Source organism: Pseudophryne corroboree, chromosome 2 (genome assembly GCF_028390025.1).
Source record: "Pseudophryne corroboree isolate aPseCor3 chromosome 2, aPseCor3.hap2, whole genome shotgun sequence".
NCBI lineage: Eukaryota > Metazoa > Chordata > Amphibia > Anura > Myobatrachidae > Pseudophryne > Pseudophryne corroboree.
In genome coordinates, this window is record NC_086445.1 from 528,667,295 (window position 1) to 528,683,965 (window position 16,671).

At 42.2% G+C, this 16,671-nt stretch overlaps 1 protein-coding gene across 3 annotated transcripts in view; it reads left to right on the top strand.

The window, feature by feature from the left end:
- Window positions 1-16,671, top strand: part of LOC135033722 (CUB and sushi domain-containing protein 2-like) — a 1,450,369-nt gene that overhangs the window by 1,235,885 nt on the left and 197,813 nt on the right. For all 3 annotated transcript variants that reach the window (XM_063954204.1, XM_063954205.1, XM_063954206.1), the window contains 2 exons: window positions 3,721-3,859; window positions 9,485-9,672. In XM_063954204.1, the coding sequence (XP_063810274.1) occupies window positions 3,721-3,859; window positions 9,485-9,672 (327 nt within the window). The remainder of the gene's footprint in view (window positions 1-3,720; window positions 3,860-9,484; window positions 9,673-16,671) is intronic.

Consider the following 16,671-nt stretch of genomic DNA (forward strand, 5'->3'; position numbering starts at 1 on the left):
AGACAATGTGCTCTATGAGCGACATTGCCTAGTGTTTCCCCCTGTGAAGATACCAGGTTCCAGATCACTCAGGCACGGTGGTAGATGAAAAACCAACAGTGGTTTATTGAACAGAGTGGGTTATAAACAGATCAGCACACTTCTGTAATCCAATGTAACATGACAATTCCCACCACATATTCCTGACAGAACATTACTTCTTAGTCAACGAGCATAGAACTCTCTTCCAACTCTCTGGTTAGCTCTACTTATACTCCCAGAAGCTTCATATTGCAGGGGTGTGTGTGACTTATTTATTTTAGGATTTTACAGCATTGGAATACAATACATATTCTAATCAAGGTGATTACATAAGCCAGAGAGCCACCCTGTCTGGTCAGCTCACTGTTAGACAATAGGGAGTAAACAAAAAGGGACAATGGTACCTTATATGACTCACCCTTTGAGTGTCCACTGTGGTGTTAGTAAACAATAGGAAACTAGGTCTAACATGAATGCATTATCTAAAGGGTAACAGATAACATAACACAATTGCATATATTAACAATATTAAGATTGATTTAAACACAATATTGGGTGAGCAGCAATGGACATGTTATGGAGAATGAACAAACAGACAAATTGAATGTATATGGATATGGGTATAAAAAGAACATATCTGACATGGGAAATGAGGCATAGCTATATTTGATTGTCACAGACCTCATTTCCTCACATTCCTCTCTCACTTTTTAGACCCAATGTTCCGGCAAGTTGTAGGTACAGTCCTCAATGTCCAAGCGAGGCTGTTGGGACAATCCAGTAAGTCTTTTATTAGGTTTGGCGAGAGGGTGATTAGCAGTTCAGAAGTTCCTCCACCACTTTTAAGCCCTGTACCATGGGCAGTGCAAACTAGCTGGCACCTTAACCCCACCTGGGTCAAAAGGACTGAGGGCCATGTTTCCTGAAGAGTTTAATGACCAGCCTTTTGAGTCTGGTAAAACTATGATTAGCAACCCACAACTGCTCAGTTCTTCAGTATATTCCCAATTATATGTCCCTGGTTGCAAATAACTCTGGGCCCAAAACATACTTGTAAAATGCTTGTACCTCTCCCACTCATTTCGTGGTCTCCCACCTGAGAACAAGCAAATTGTGGGATGCTGGTAAGAGCAGTGTCCCTCCTGGTGGTGCATTACATCGCCTCTGGCACTTCAGGAGTGAGTGTTTTATCCATGTGACCCAAACGTAAATTTGTCAGTTGCATAAGGATGGGCACATGCTAGTGCTCGGCCATGACTCCAGATACAGTGTGGGTCTCTCTCCTCCCCCCTCCCCACATTGCATGCCCAAAATCTGTCCAATGTCGGTAACATGTTGGGTCTCCTGCTCTATTGCCTAAGGCAAAATGAACTTAGGCTGCAGGCATAGCTATATTAATTGTCACGGACCTCGTTTCCTCACACCCCCTCCCGGGCAGGGCGGTCGGCGGCAGTGCATACACACTGAGTGATATGACGACCATATCGCTCAGTGACGTTATGCTGCGGCCGGACCATGCAGGCAGCTCTTTGGACGACAGTCCAAATTGAGCTGCATGCATGGCTGACACAGAGGGTTGTAAACGAACCGCGGGGCCGCGTATCACTCGTCGTCGCAGGCATATACTTTCCAAGAAAGTAAACAATGTTGCTCAGGAAGAGTGAAAATAAGTGACGTTGTTTACTTTCTCGGCAAGTGCACCTTTAGACCATAACAAGGGATCAGTTACACAACTTTGACATCAAAGTCATCCATTAGGCACGATAAGAGACAGTAGGAGGAAACCATGTGTTGCCACCATTGGGCACATGGGTGGCTGCTGCTGGATGGCAGGGCCTAAGAGTGGTTGTCTGATCTGCTTGCTTCCTCCTTGCCACCAGATGAGTTATAGTTATATTGTTATTAATAAATTGATAACCAAACGTTAAGATTGTTATTGCACTGTCTAGTAGCACATAGAAGGTCTGTGCCATTAAGTAGTTTAATAATTCTTTAACTGCCTCAAGCCAATAAAATGGTATAGTTTCAGTAATCAGTCCTTCTTTTATTCCAAATAGGTTATAAAACATACTTTATTTTATCTAATAAAGTTGTTGTAGGAGCTAAGGAATGGATAGTGGACACCCTTGCCTGATTCTGTTTTTGTCTTACTTATGAAATAATAATCCATTATCAAACCCTTAGAGTTACATATTATTATATTATGATGTGTTTATTTTCTGTGACCAACTTGATTGGGTATTCATAAGCAGAAAGTGCAGCGCACGTATAGTGGCCATTTATAATGTGTGTTTTTCTAGGTATTTCGATAAGTGGCTCTGTATATCTAGGCCATTAAAATGCTTCATTAAGCAGATGTGATGGGAGTAAAGATGCCTTACATGGTGTCTTCTTAAAGCTAAGGAGTTTGAGGATGGAAGCAGTGAATCTTGTCTGTTATTGGCTCGGTGTTACTTCTGTTATAAGATTGTAAGCAAATATTCCGAAATCAATAGCACGAATGTTCAACACGCTGATTGACTCTGGTAGATCAGACCCACCACATTGATTTTCCCGTCCGCTTGACATGAAATGCCTCTGTTACTGCAATAAACACAGGCAAGTTCTCTCTCCACTTAAGCTGACAAACTAATTGCAACAAAGGTTATTTTTCAGTCTAGAGTGCAAGGATATGTTTGTTTTACCTTTACTGGGGGTTTTACAGCAGTATTGATGATGTGACGTCATGCAAAACTTATAATAACTGTTGATTTATAATTCTACAGTATCTGCAAATGTCATGTGTGATCACATAAGGCGCCCATAACTTTATTGTGATTACATAAACCTTTCTTAAGCTAGCTTATCACTAAATAAAATTACACACACACTGAAATAAAGACACGGACACGGTAGCTGGAGTTAAAGGGCAGACGATATTTATTGATCACTGACCAACTCTTTAAACTATAATTGTAATTGAATTGGAATTAATTTAGATTGTAAAGTTAAATTTAGATTGGAGGATGGCAAAGGAAAAGTCGCTACCAGACACCAGCTCCAGTCACTTAGATGAAATCGAACACCCAAGGAGGGGAGTACCCAAACCCCGCCTCCTTCCTGCATAACCCGCATTGTGCTGGCCTCACCACTCTTTTCTCTGGCAAACGTTCGGTTCCCGCAGGGGAACGTCTAAATGTCCAACCGCAAGAGAAGGACACACCTGCCGTCCTTCTAAAGAGGGTGCCCCACAATGACCACTTATGCCTGTTTGACCGCTGGTTGGTAGCGACTTCCCGCCAATCTGGCTGTCAATAGCCAACTGAAGAGAACAAAACAAATCAAATGTAATCAGGGAGGGCGGGAGGGCATACAATAAAAGGCAAGAGGAAATCTGAGGCACATGACCCTGCCCTATATACTATCCTGAGACCAACCCCTTAAAGCTTGACAGACAACCCTCTGATCCTATAGGAAAAACCACCGTAAACATGATCTGCCTAGCAACTGCTTAGTCATAAAACAACCAATCACCAAAAGTTGGGCTCTTATATGGCCTCAGGCTTATGCAGCCTTCACCTAATCTATTTTTCATATCAGACCTTGTCTTTCACCCTTGTTTATTCATCCTTATTAGCACAAGTCTTATATAATACCGTACTTATATACATTTATATACAGAAATACAGGTGCAGTACTGTTAGTCTTTCTCATTTTCAGCTCCGTGTGGTGGCAATCTAACTGGACCAACAGGAGTTATCCTGTCACCGCAATACCCAGAACCTTACCCACCTTTGAAAGAGTGTGACTGGAAATTGATGGTGTCTTCTGATTATGTGATTGCTCTCTCCTTTAACACGTATGTACCACTAGACTAATCAATAGATGTTGGGCACAGTTGAAACCTCATAAAGTCATTCCAGTTAAAGTATTTCATGTGTTTATTACTTGACCATAGGAGCTCTTGAAAAACAAATCAATCAAGATGTTGCAAAAAAAAAAAGTTAAAGTGAAAAATATGAGGTTTGGGGTGGTGTGCAGATGCGCTAAAGTTAGGGTTGCCTCTGTGTGTGGGGGAGCTGCGGAGGTTGGAGGTAACCAGCCTCCTATCAAGTAAAGGTATAGGGCAGAGCTGGCCAAACCGGTCCTTGAGATCTACCAACAGTTCATGTTTTCCAGGCCTCCTGGAGATTTGTAGAATTGTCATTTAGGAATGAATGCAGCACATCTTAATTAGTAATGACTACACCTGTGCACCAGCTAGGTGGTCTGAAAAATGTGAACTGTTGGTAGATCTTGAGGACTGGTTTGGCCAGCCCTGGTATAGGGTGACCCTAACACTAACCTGAGTGTCCGGGTGCAGGGGTGTGCTTGCAGGTGGGTATGTTATTGAAGCATCATAAAATTAAACTGGGTGAGAATAAAATGTTTATTGTTAGTGCATTCAAAAAACAATAAACAATAATAACCTTTGTAAGCCCAGAGTTTAATCTGGATGCATACATCAGGGTCGAGAATTCTGTGACTCTCCTATTACATACCCACCTGAAAGCACACCCCTGCACCCAGACACTCAGGTTAGCGTTAGGCATACCTCCTAACTGTCCTGGTTTTGGAGGGGCAGTCCCATTTTTGGGCACTGTCAAGCTCTCCCACCAGTGTGCCACAGTGTCTCGTGTTGGGAGGCCCCCTCTCACTCCCTGCTCTGCTTAGCAGAGCAGTCATAAATAGATGCTATGCTCATATATGCTATGCTCATATTCACGAGAGAGAGGGAATGGGTTCATGTCCAGCAGCAACTGGAGAGCTGGGTACAGTAACAGAAAATGGGTGTGTGACTCACAAGCAAGGTGTATGCCATATAGCCATGCCCCCTAACCATGAGGACACGCCCCAAGAGCCAATGTATTGCTAGTAGAAAGTTGGGATGTTTCGCTCTAGGTTTTACCCATTTGATTTACATCTGACTGAAAAATATTCTGTATTTTTAAACAGAGTTCAGTAGTCTGGAGAATGGGAGTTTGAATTATAGTCTAGATAATCCTATGTGAATAGTACAAAGTATGGCACCAGAATAGAACTGCTAAACAATAATAAACCTTCATGATGAAATATCTGTTACTATAAATGCCTTATTGGCTGATGTCGCCCTTCACATCCCAGACAGTTGACAAACATAAAACTTATCTAAAACAAAGACAGAGGTAAATAAGGCCTATTTAGACTGGTGCTGCGCTGATCCCAGTACTCTAGTGTATACGTATATACAATACTGAATTCACTTCAGAATGATAGATATGACCCAACCCAATGCTGGATGTACCAAGAGTCTTTGTTAGCTGAGTGGATTCAGGGTACCTGAAATGGACCCTCTCACTAGAAATATCACCCGAGAAAAAATAATAATCAAAACATTGTTTTATTGGTACAATGTATTTTTAAAATTCCAAAGAAATTCGTGTTACATCAAATTTAACAATGAATGTCAATGTACAATAGATGTTAAATGTCCCACCCTCACCTTAGCAAAGATGTGAGCTCTTGGTGGGACAGTGCAAATACAGAGACACAATACGTTGTAGATTGGTGAACCCTACGCGTTTCATCAAGATGACTTCTTCAGGGGTATTATGACTTTTGGGGTGATAAAGATGAGGAAAAGAGGAATAAGAATAGTTTCTAATCTGGATAGTTATAAATTTATTCAATAAACATAAATTTACATAGTGATTTAACTTAAAATCAGATGACTGGGATTACCCATTAAGGACTTGATCACTGTAGCAATACCTGCAATAAGTGAGTCCCAATTATAAGTATATCATACATTAGTGTGCAGAAATCAGCAACAAGGGAACATATCACTTAGTTGCAGGAATATATATATTCCCTTGAACGAACTTCCACGTTCACTTAAAAAGTGGCATCCACAAATGCCCTATAATTAATTGGAAATAATTGTTATAATTGATTACAATTGATGACTCATATTTAAATGGTGAAGAAATTACCAATTGTCGAGTGACTCAGCTCATAAGGTTCAACAGTACAAAGTGCACATACAAATACATACCTATAGCAATAATAAATGCTCTCATTGATGATCAATACATTCTCTGAAACTGGTTAGAGCCACATCCTTAAAAGAAAAAAAGGAGGGAATCTCATGAATTTATTTGAGCTCTGTACCCACAGTTTCATAAAATGAGATCATTACATCCCACTTAATCAGATATTACATTATTTAAAGATAATAAAAAGTATAAAATTCAGATATATGTATTTCTTATTTTATAAAGGATTAATCCAATGATCACAATACTGCTAATCTCCAATACAGATTTTTTAGCCCCAAACAAGATGGATAAATCAACCAGCAATACTCACATATTCCAAATAGATGTGTGTGCATGGATCACCAGGCTGGATAATGGCTTGGTGCCCAGCTGACTATTTATACTTCCTGAGTGTGATATCATATCCTCTATTTGCCAAATACACTAATTAGTGGATTTCTAATTAAAGATTTAGGGTGGTATTCAAATGATATATCACGCCCAATCTCCTGTCTAAAATGATCTCCGTTATTGTGCATATCACGCCCACAGTAATCAGGTTTAGCAGTGTAAAGGGTTGGGTGCCTCACTACTTCAGCGGTAGCGAGCTGAAATAATGATACCATGCCCCCAATGGCAGAAACAGAAAGGGGGTAGAAAGGGGGTGGAAAGAATTGAATACCGCCCTTAGTGGTTAAATGCTGTGATTTTTTTTTTTTAAGGGGATTCCTCTCTTTTAAAGCCAACAATTCACATTAAACTGCAGCTTTTACTCAACCTTTTAGTGGCTTTAATTAATAAATTGTAAGGTTTTCCCACAATCCCCTGCGTCCAGAGGTCCTTAGTTCCTACTTCCTGTGTGTTTCCCAATATCAAGTGGAACGCATCTTTCTCTGTGACTGCATTGTATGCGTTCCACTTGTAAAGTGGGTCCATTTCAGGTATCCTGAATCCATCCTGCTAACAAAGACTCTTGGTAAATCCAACATCGGATTGGTTCATATCTATCGTTCTGAAGTGAATTCAGTACATTGTATATACTAGCGCACTTGGATATTGTCTGTTTATGTGATTTGTTTAGGTTCCCACTAACAGGGGTTCCATCTATAGTGCTGCTTTGACACAGCGCAAAATATTTGGTTTATATATACATATATATATATATATATATATATATCCACACATCTTTATTTATTTATATTTATTTGGTGCTAATGGGGGTCCCGAATTATATAATTTGTTATTGCTATATTTTGAAGCATTAAGAATGCATTTTCACCTGCACCAGACCACAGTCTACATTGAGTTTTCCTAATGCAGGAGATACCTCTGATATTTTTAACGTTAGACTTTCCTTAAAGAGTCAATTACACATGATTTCAGACTTAATAAATAGACACTTAGGGATAAATTTACTAAAGGTTGTTTAATTAATTTTAATCTATTTCAAAATGATCTAAATCGGTCATCATCGATGTTGCGTTTCAGGGGCTAAATCACACATTTACTAACACTTAAAAATCAATATAACAAAGGTCTGTTAGTACTGTAAATGGGAGATTGACGCAACTTTTGTTTCACATAGGGAAAATCCTTGGTTGTTTTGCGCACAGTAGAACAGGATAAATATAGAAAACATACTTTACTTGTGTAAAAAATAAAACGGCTTTAGTTTCTATTGCCAGATTTAAAGAACTCCAGAAAATCTTACTGCAATAATCTGCCCTCATCTTTCAGCTCACAATGATCTCTAATTAGTGAAACTCTTGCGATACCTTTTATCAGTCATGTGCTGAGCGGCTGCATAGCCACATAACTCTCTTTATTGCAAATTGCTAATGTCTTCCTTGCCATTAAGTTTTGGACAGAACTTGTTAATTAAGTCATTTGCTTTTATAAGGTGAAGAAAATATCGCCAGTGATAATAAGGTCCCCAGGGAAGAGACACATATATCTGAGCTTCCATTAGATGTGTGCTTGTAGCGGCTGGGGAGCTGTGTAATGTGTGGCATGACAAATTAAGAAAGGTTAGGTCTCTCCAGCTATAGGGAGGTCACAGAGTTTCTCATAAGTTTGGAGAGTACCTTTCTAATTACATCTGCAGAGCCCTTCTATGTTACTAGTGGATACGGAAAGGCCTTAGGGACACGTTCTCACACAGTGCACTTTCTTAAATCATTTGATACAGGATAAAAGAAGCAGGTCAGTTAATCCCCAAAAAAACATCACAAGCAAAATAATAATAATAATAATGATGATAATAATAAGGGATGTAAGTGATATCAATAATAACACTTTTATAAGCCATGAAGAGGTACCTTCTATCTGCAGGGATGTTAGAATGCACGCCGAGCACTTCACAAAACGTCTTGTTGACTACAGATAGAAATAGAGATGAGGAAAGTTTTGAATATTATTGCAGCAATATTCACCTATTTTGAATGCTTGGTCATGAAAATTCAGCACAGTGCTTCCCCAACCACACCACATACAGTAGTAAAATGATTGGCCCATCAGCTTGCCAGCTCTATTCATAGATGATATATTCTGCCAGATTACTGCACTGTGGCCTGTCCTGCTTGAAACATGACTCATGTGAAGTTTAACCCCAGTTTTGCTCATACTACATACACATAGGGCGGTATTCAAATGATATATCACACCCAATCTCCTTTCTAAAGTGATCCCCGTTATCGCGCATATCGCACCCATAGTAATCAGGTTTTGCTGCGTAAAGGGTTAAGGCGCCTCGCTATCACAGGGGTAGCGAGCTGAAATGATGATACCACACCAGTCAGCACAAACAGAATGGGTATGGAAGGGGGTGAAAAGATGTGAATACCTGCCCATTATTATGTTGAATACTGTGGAAAATATTGCATTGAAAAGTGTAATTTTAAAACAAAATGGAGGTGATTCGGTTGTTTTTTTCCACACACGATTTCCCATCTGAAGTGATGGAAGATCACGGGGCAATATTCAAATGTGTGTTGTTGTTTTTTGCACACGTCACACCCAAACAGACCAAGGTTATGCGTGTCAAGTGGCTAAACCCGTCTAGACTAAAGGGCGTGACGCAAAAAAAGTGCAGTGTGGCCTCCCAAACAGCCAACATTTTGCACATTTAATGTGTGTACCTGCGACTATTCGCGCCCAAACAGAGCAACAATTGAATTCCTCTGCCGGGCGCCATCTAGTGACAGCCGCGGGGAAATAACAATTGATTTCCCCCATTATCTAACACGTAAACATACTCTGCGTATTAGTGGGATTTAATGGTTGTTAATGACTATTTAAGGTTACTTTTGCTCTACACTGAGAGTAGTTTTGATTCTTTCACCAATGTCCATTGGTTGAGGCAGCTGCAGAGCAATGTATTTCTGTCATTATACTGTATACACCTTTTATTTTTGTGTCTTTCACTTCAGCTTTAATATAGAGCCTGGTTATGATTTCCTGCACATCTATGATGGGCCAGACTCACTAAGCCCACTAATAGGAAGTTTTTATGGGTCCCAGCTTCCTGACAGAATCGAGAGCAGAAGCAACAGCTTGTTCATTGCTTTTCGGAGTGATGCATCTGTGAGCAGTGGGGGGTTCGTCATCGATTACACAGGTATTACCTAACGTTTTATTATGTCATTTAACATTTTATTTTTTTATTGTTAGTCATTAGAAGTTGATTATTTATTGCAAGAGGGAAGAAGTTGACTCAGCAGTTGCAGTTAAATTATTAATAAATACATTTAAATGTAGCTCATATGCACTTAATTATGTGTCAGGCAGACAAATAAGTGCATTTTTCCATAAAAAAAAGCACTGTGCAAACCCTGGGTGTAGCCCCCTCAGAAGTGCTTTCTGCCAAAATTTTTGTGCCCCCATCAATGCTACTTCTTTCCTTGGCAGGTGAAAATGGGAGTACGGTGCTCCACATATGGGCTCTATGGGGATATTTAAAACACTGGATTATATTTTTACTGTTAGTCATTCACTATTTGAGACATTCCTTAGAAATTGGTGCACTAGCAAAAGCCTAGGTTTGCCTAATGGTAGTGCCAGCCTTCACTGTGGTACAGTATTTTTCCATGATTTCAATTTATCCCCATTGCAAGGTAGTAATTGTGCTCATTCTGTCTTTAAATTCAGTTTAAGGGGTATTCAAATTTAAGATGAGTATAGCATTAAAATACTTTGGTAGAAAATATGTGCTGTAAAACTGCAAATGACATACGTTTTTATATAGGCAAATTAGGTTTTGTGTTCATAGAGTGCGTTTTAAGGTTCTAAATAAAAAGGAGAGATATTTATATATTAGCATAGAACCATGACACTCCAAATGTGTGATCCATAAACAATACATGTTTATATAGCAAAGAATGTTACATTTCTGGGGTTCACATTTCCTTTTAGCAAACAAGTGGGACCTGTGATAAAAGGTTATGTGAACCCTAAGGTTTGCTTTTTTTTGTTAAATTAACAACTATTGGAGTGCTGTGGTTCTGTGCTTGTAGAAATATACAAATAACCCAGGTGCCAAAAGAATATTACACTAAAAAAGATAATTAAAAACAGTATTCCGGTGATGAAGATATAAATTGAAAAGTTGATAACAAGCTTATTAAGCAATAGCAGAATCGTTTCAGGCCTTCCCACTTAAAATGTCTAGGTATATATCCATCTCTCCACAATGTAAAATAAATTTGCTATCATTTAATGAGTGCAGTACAGTCACCCCTATAATCCAGGGGCACACCTTCATTTATCTACTTTATGTTATGAATCATTCAACAGCATGTCATAAATTCTTAGCACCAGAACGATTAACTTCGCCTGTAACAGACGCCTTTCCAATAAAGTTTTATATGCTTAACATTACTTACAGTAGATGTTGCTAGAACTTCAGCATGGATAGTAACTTATCTAAGGCTATGTATATTCTAGTGAATATATATTATTCCCATACATACCGCCTGTATAACGCAATACATAAAAAGTACGATGGTAGTCATACACAGACACCCAAAGTAGTCAGTGTTATAGCTACTAGATAATATTGATACACTTATTAACAGAAACTAAAATACAGATGTATGCACTTACAAAAATGGCAAGTAATACCAAAAAAACTCTATAAATGTTTACTACACAATACACTGAATATCGCAGAAACAGTTTAAGGATAACCGTGTAACAAAGTACAAAAGGGATAAGGCAAAATATATAGTTTAACATTAAGGTCAGGGCAGGTGGCAAACAACTTAGTCAAAAACTAGAAGAGGCCATAGCAGATCAATAAAAGTAAGCACAACTGAGGTTGAAGCTATTACAACTACAAAACCACAGTGACCCATTGAGCAGCTTCCCGCACAGTGGTGTGTAATAAGAATCATGTACAACCATAACAATTGCAGTGCAGAATGATGAGCATCCCGGTCATTAAATAGTGACCTCAACTCAGTCATGATAAGCAGCCATCACTTTCTAAAAGTTAAATATATTCAAAATTATTTCCATACATATAAATAAGCCAGCAACATTTTTACATTGTATTTAGAACATTCTTTCTGCAGTGGGGTACACTGGTATTCCATAGGGAATAACATCGGGGTGTAGAGTAGGATCTTGCTCTGAAGCACCAACAGGCTAAAAGCTTTGACTGTTCCCAAGATGCTCAGCGCCGCCTCCTCTATAACCCCGCCTCCGTGCACAGGAGCTCAGTTTGTAAGTTAGTGCCTGCAGTGCAGGCAGCTAACAGGCAGGGCTGCTCCAGCAGCCCTAAGAAGACCTATTTTAAAGAAGATAGAAGACTTCAAGGGCTGCAGCAGAGGCACTCTGGTGCTAGATATCATTTTGATATCTCCTGCTGCAGCTCCATCACCTCCCCCAGCGGCGCTGTATACTCCCGCGTCCCTGGTTGCCGGGTACTTACAGCGGAGGCTCCGGTTCTTCACCCAGGACACACACACTAACCGAAGTTCTCAGGGATCGCGTGGCTGCACTCAGGGAGAAGGTAAGAGGGTCCCCCAGGCGGCACCCGCTGGAAATCGCGATCCGGCACGGCCATTAGGAGGCGGGCCGTGCGTGCTGGCCGTACAGGGACCCCACTAGACCACCAGGGCAAGGGCACAGGTCGGATTAGGCTATAATCCATTTTATTAAGGTCCGCAGCACCCGGTGGTGAAGTCCAGCAAGGGGATAAGGCTCTGGCCTGTAGCCCCTCCCCCCAGCCCCTGGGCGCCATTTAGAGTAAATGTGCCCGTCCTAGAGCTGCATCTCTCTGTCTCCCTCACTCCCTGTCAGCGTTTGGGCGCCATTACACACAGCTGCAGTGATTCTGGGACTGCTGGGTGATGCCTCCTCTGTAAAGCCGCCTGCATCATCAGTGCTGTGCATTTACAGGACACTTACTGTAAGTATTCTACATGTCGTTTAGACAGTGTTAGTTAAGAACAAGTGCATACTTCAGGAAGACTAGTCAGATGCTTGGCTGCATTGGGAGAGGAATCAGCAGCAGAAAGAAAGAAGTAATAATGCCACTGTATAGGTCATTGGTACGGCCTCATCTAGAATACTGTATTCAGTTCTGGAGGCCATATCTTCAAAAGGATATTAATACATTAGAAACTGTACAAAGGAGGGCAACTAAAATGGTGCATGGCCTACATCACAAAACATACCCAGAAAGACTAAGAAATCTCAATATGTATAGTTTGGAGCAGAGAAGGGAAAGGGGGGACATGATAGAAACTTTCAAATATATCAAGGGTTTTAACAAAGTCCAGGAGGGAAACATTCTCCAAATGAAGAGAAGCAATAGGACACGAGGACATGCACTGAGACTGGAGGGGGGGGAGGTTCAGGGGAAATTTGCAGAAAAATTATTTCGCAGAAAGGGTAGTGGACAAGTGGAATAGCCTCCCATCAGAGGTGGTAGAGGCTAAGACAGTAGAGCAATTTAAACATGCATGGGATAGACATAAGGATATCCTTACAAAGAAATAAGGATCAAATAAGGTTAGAGATAAAAATAATGTAAAAAAAAAAAGGGGCAGACTAGATGGGCCAAGTGGTTCTTATCTGCCGACAAATTCTATGTTTCTATGTAGTACAAGTACCCTGTGATATTCATTCAGTTTTTACTGTGCATTGATATATCTGTTTATATACATAGCCTAATAGTATTGCTAGTCCAGTGCAGTTTTATTGTTTGTCATGATTCCTGCATTGTACATGTGACTGTGTGTGTGTGTGCATATAGCTGCTGGGTGATCTCTACTCCATGTATCTCACCCCTACTGCTATCCCTATATTCTGTAACCTGAGGGGGCTCCGTGCGTCAGGGTTATTAGATAATATAAGTATTTCACAGGATATACGTATTTTGTATTTTTCTCTGTGTTTTTCAGTCACATTTTACCTTAGAAATCCTCTGTTTGTGCTGTCACACTGCACAGGGGGTTTGTGTTAGGTATTCTATCTCCTGACATTGTACTGTATCGCCCGTGGTTTACACTTTCATATTATGTCAGCTACAGGGGTGATGGGTCTGGGACTGATTCCGCCGTGCGCGGTTATGATGTCCCAGATGCATTTGAGAATAACATGGCTGCGGAGGGTTCAGATTTTGGGGGTTCTGTACTCCCCAGTCAGTTTGTAACAATGGGGGCACATCAGGGCCCGCCTTGGTCTGCCTTTTCTAATGTACTGACTACGCTGGTAACTAGACTTGCGCCCACCATGGGACCTCCTGTGCCTTATCAGCCTTATATGGTCCCTGCGGTTAATCCGCCATGGATAGATGCTCTGTCCACTCAGTTACAGCACTTGAATAACTCTTTGTATAAACGTATTCCTGACTCTGTCCTGCCTAAGACTAAACCTAAGAAGTCCTCTAAGCGGGCTGTCACTTCCTCTCAATCTACGCATGTTCCGGATACCTCTTCCAATGAAGATGGCGTGTATACTGGCCCCACAGACTCTGATCATGACGTTTCTGATGGGGAATCTGTTTCACAGGTGGATGTTCCTGATCTCTTTAAGGCTATCAGGCTCATTCTTTAGATTGATGATGATCCTGAGCCTGCTACTACATCTAAGAAACCGGACAGGTTCAAACGTCAGAAGGTTACTAAATTGGTTTTACCTCATTCTGACCACTTGGTTGACATACGTCAGGAATGCTGGGAGAACTCAGGAAATAAATTCACCCCGCACAAGAAGATGCCAGCTCGCTATCCCCTTGCGGCAGAATTGAGTAAAAATTGGTGAGACGCCACCGCCGGTGGACTCGCAAATCGCTCGGCTGGTGGTGTCATCTGCTCTGCCTGTCACTACCGTCACTTCTCTCAAGGAGCCGACGGATAAGCGTGTGGAGGGCTGCTTAAAAGTTTTCTATACCCTTGCAGGGGCTGCGCATAGGCCCACCATTGTGGTTACTTGGGCCGCAGAAGCTATTGAAGCATGGGCTTAGGAAATGGAAGCTGAGTTTCCATCCAATTTTCCTGAACATGCCAGACAATGTCTCTCTTATATTGTCACGGCATCTCATTACATTTTAGAAGCAGCTTCAGATGCCAATGTTCTGGCGGCCAAGGCTGCTACGACATTCATTTTGGCTCACCGTATACTCTGGTTACGATCCTGGTCGGTGTACTTGGACTCTAAGAAAACCCTGGAGGTGCTCCCGTTTAAAGGAAACATCCACTTTGGTGAGGATGTCAACAAGATTGTCGCTGACTCGGCGTCTGCTAAGACTGCATGTCTACCTAGTACTACTCCTTCGGCCCTAAAGGCTAAGGGTACTTCCTTCTGTTCCTTTTGCCCTCCGGGTAAAGCTTTAGGCGTACCCGAAACAGTCTCGCACTTCCAAAACAACCAAGCCCAAGACTAAATGTGCCTGGGCTGCCCGTCAGCCTGCTTCCAAATCTGACAAGCCTGTGGCATGATGGGGCGGGCCTCCCCCTGGGGAATCCCAGGGTGGGAGGCCGACTTCTATAGTTCACCCAGGTATGGTTGAAGACCACTTCAGACGCTTAGGTATGGGAAGTCGTCACTCTCTCATATCCTTCAAGACACGTCCCCCTCCTCGCAGTTACCTGACGGACATCCCTTCGGATCAGGTGAGGGCAACAACTCTCTGTTTAGTGGTACAATCCCTCCTAGACACCGGAGTGGTAGTGCCAGTGCCTCTGGCTCAGAGGGGCAGGGGGTAATATTCAACACTGTTCCTAGTCCCCAAACCGAATGGTTACTCCCGGCCCATTCTCAACCTCAAATCTTTGAACAAGTTTGTGAGGGTCTCCAAGTTTCGTATGGAGACCCTTCGCTCTATTGTCCTGGCTTTGGAACCAGGAGACTATATAGTATCCCTGGATATACAGGATGCTTACCTGCATATCCCTATTGCTATGTGACATCAGCAATACCTGCAGTTTGCTTTTGGCAATCTCCATTACCAATTCTGGGCCTTACCGTTTGGTCTGACCACTGTTCCGCAAATTTTCACCAAGGTCATGGCAGTTATGACTGCTTCACTCCACCGTCGGGGCACCAGGGTCCTGCCGTATCTAGACGGCCTTCTGATCCTGGCCAATTCCCCAGAAGTTCTCCTCCGTCATTTGGATCTGACCATCCAGTTTCTGCAAGCCCATGGGTGGCTCATCAACTGTAAGAAATCATCCTTGGTCCCTGCCCAGAGCATGGTGCATCTGGGAGCGTTGCTGGACACACACAACCAGAGGTTGTTTTTGTCACAGGAGAAAGTCCTGAAGCTTCAGGACAAGATACGTTGCTTCCTCTCTCGTGATGAAAGTACTAGGCCTCATGGTGTCGGATTTCGACATGGTGGATTACGCTCAATTTCATTCCCGCTCTCTGCAGAAACTGATTCTTGTCAAGTGGGACGGCCTGCCTCACCGGATCAGATCTCAAATGATCTCCTTGTCTCCGGAGGTCCATCTGACACTGACCTGGTGGCTGCAGGACCAACGATTGAGCAGGGGTCGTCCCTTCTGGATCTCCAACTGGTTCCTTCTGACGGCGGATGCCAGTCTGAGGGGTTGGGGTGTGGTGTTGGAGCAACACTCTCTTCAGGGTCGGTGGACCAGGGATGAGTCCCTCCTCCCGATAAACATTCTGGAATTGCGGGCAATGTTCAGTGCTCTGAAACTGGCCTAGCATCTGGTACTGAACAGGCCTGTTCAAGTACAGTCAGACAACGCCACCACGGTGGCGTACATAAATCATCAAGGTGGCACTCAAAGCTGCATGGCAATGATGGAAGTGTCAAAGATTCTTCAATGGGCGGAACGCCATCTGCCAGCCATATCGGCAGTGTTCATTCCAGGGTCCTCAACTGGGAAGTGGACTTCCTCAGTCGTCAGGACGTACACGCCGGAGAGTGGAGCCTTCATCTAGAAGTATTTCAACTTCTAGTGGACAAGTGGGGAGTGCCAGATGTAGACCTGATGGCGTCTCGACACAATCACAATGTTCCGGTCTTTTGAGCAAAAACAAGGGATCCTCAAGCGGCGTTCGTGGACGCACTGGCAATTCCATGGAACTTTCGGCTGCCATATGTGTTCCATCTGGTGTCACTCCTGCCCAGAGTAGTGAG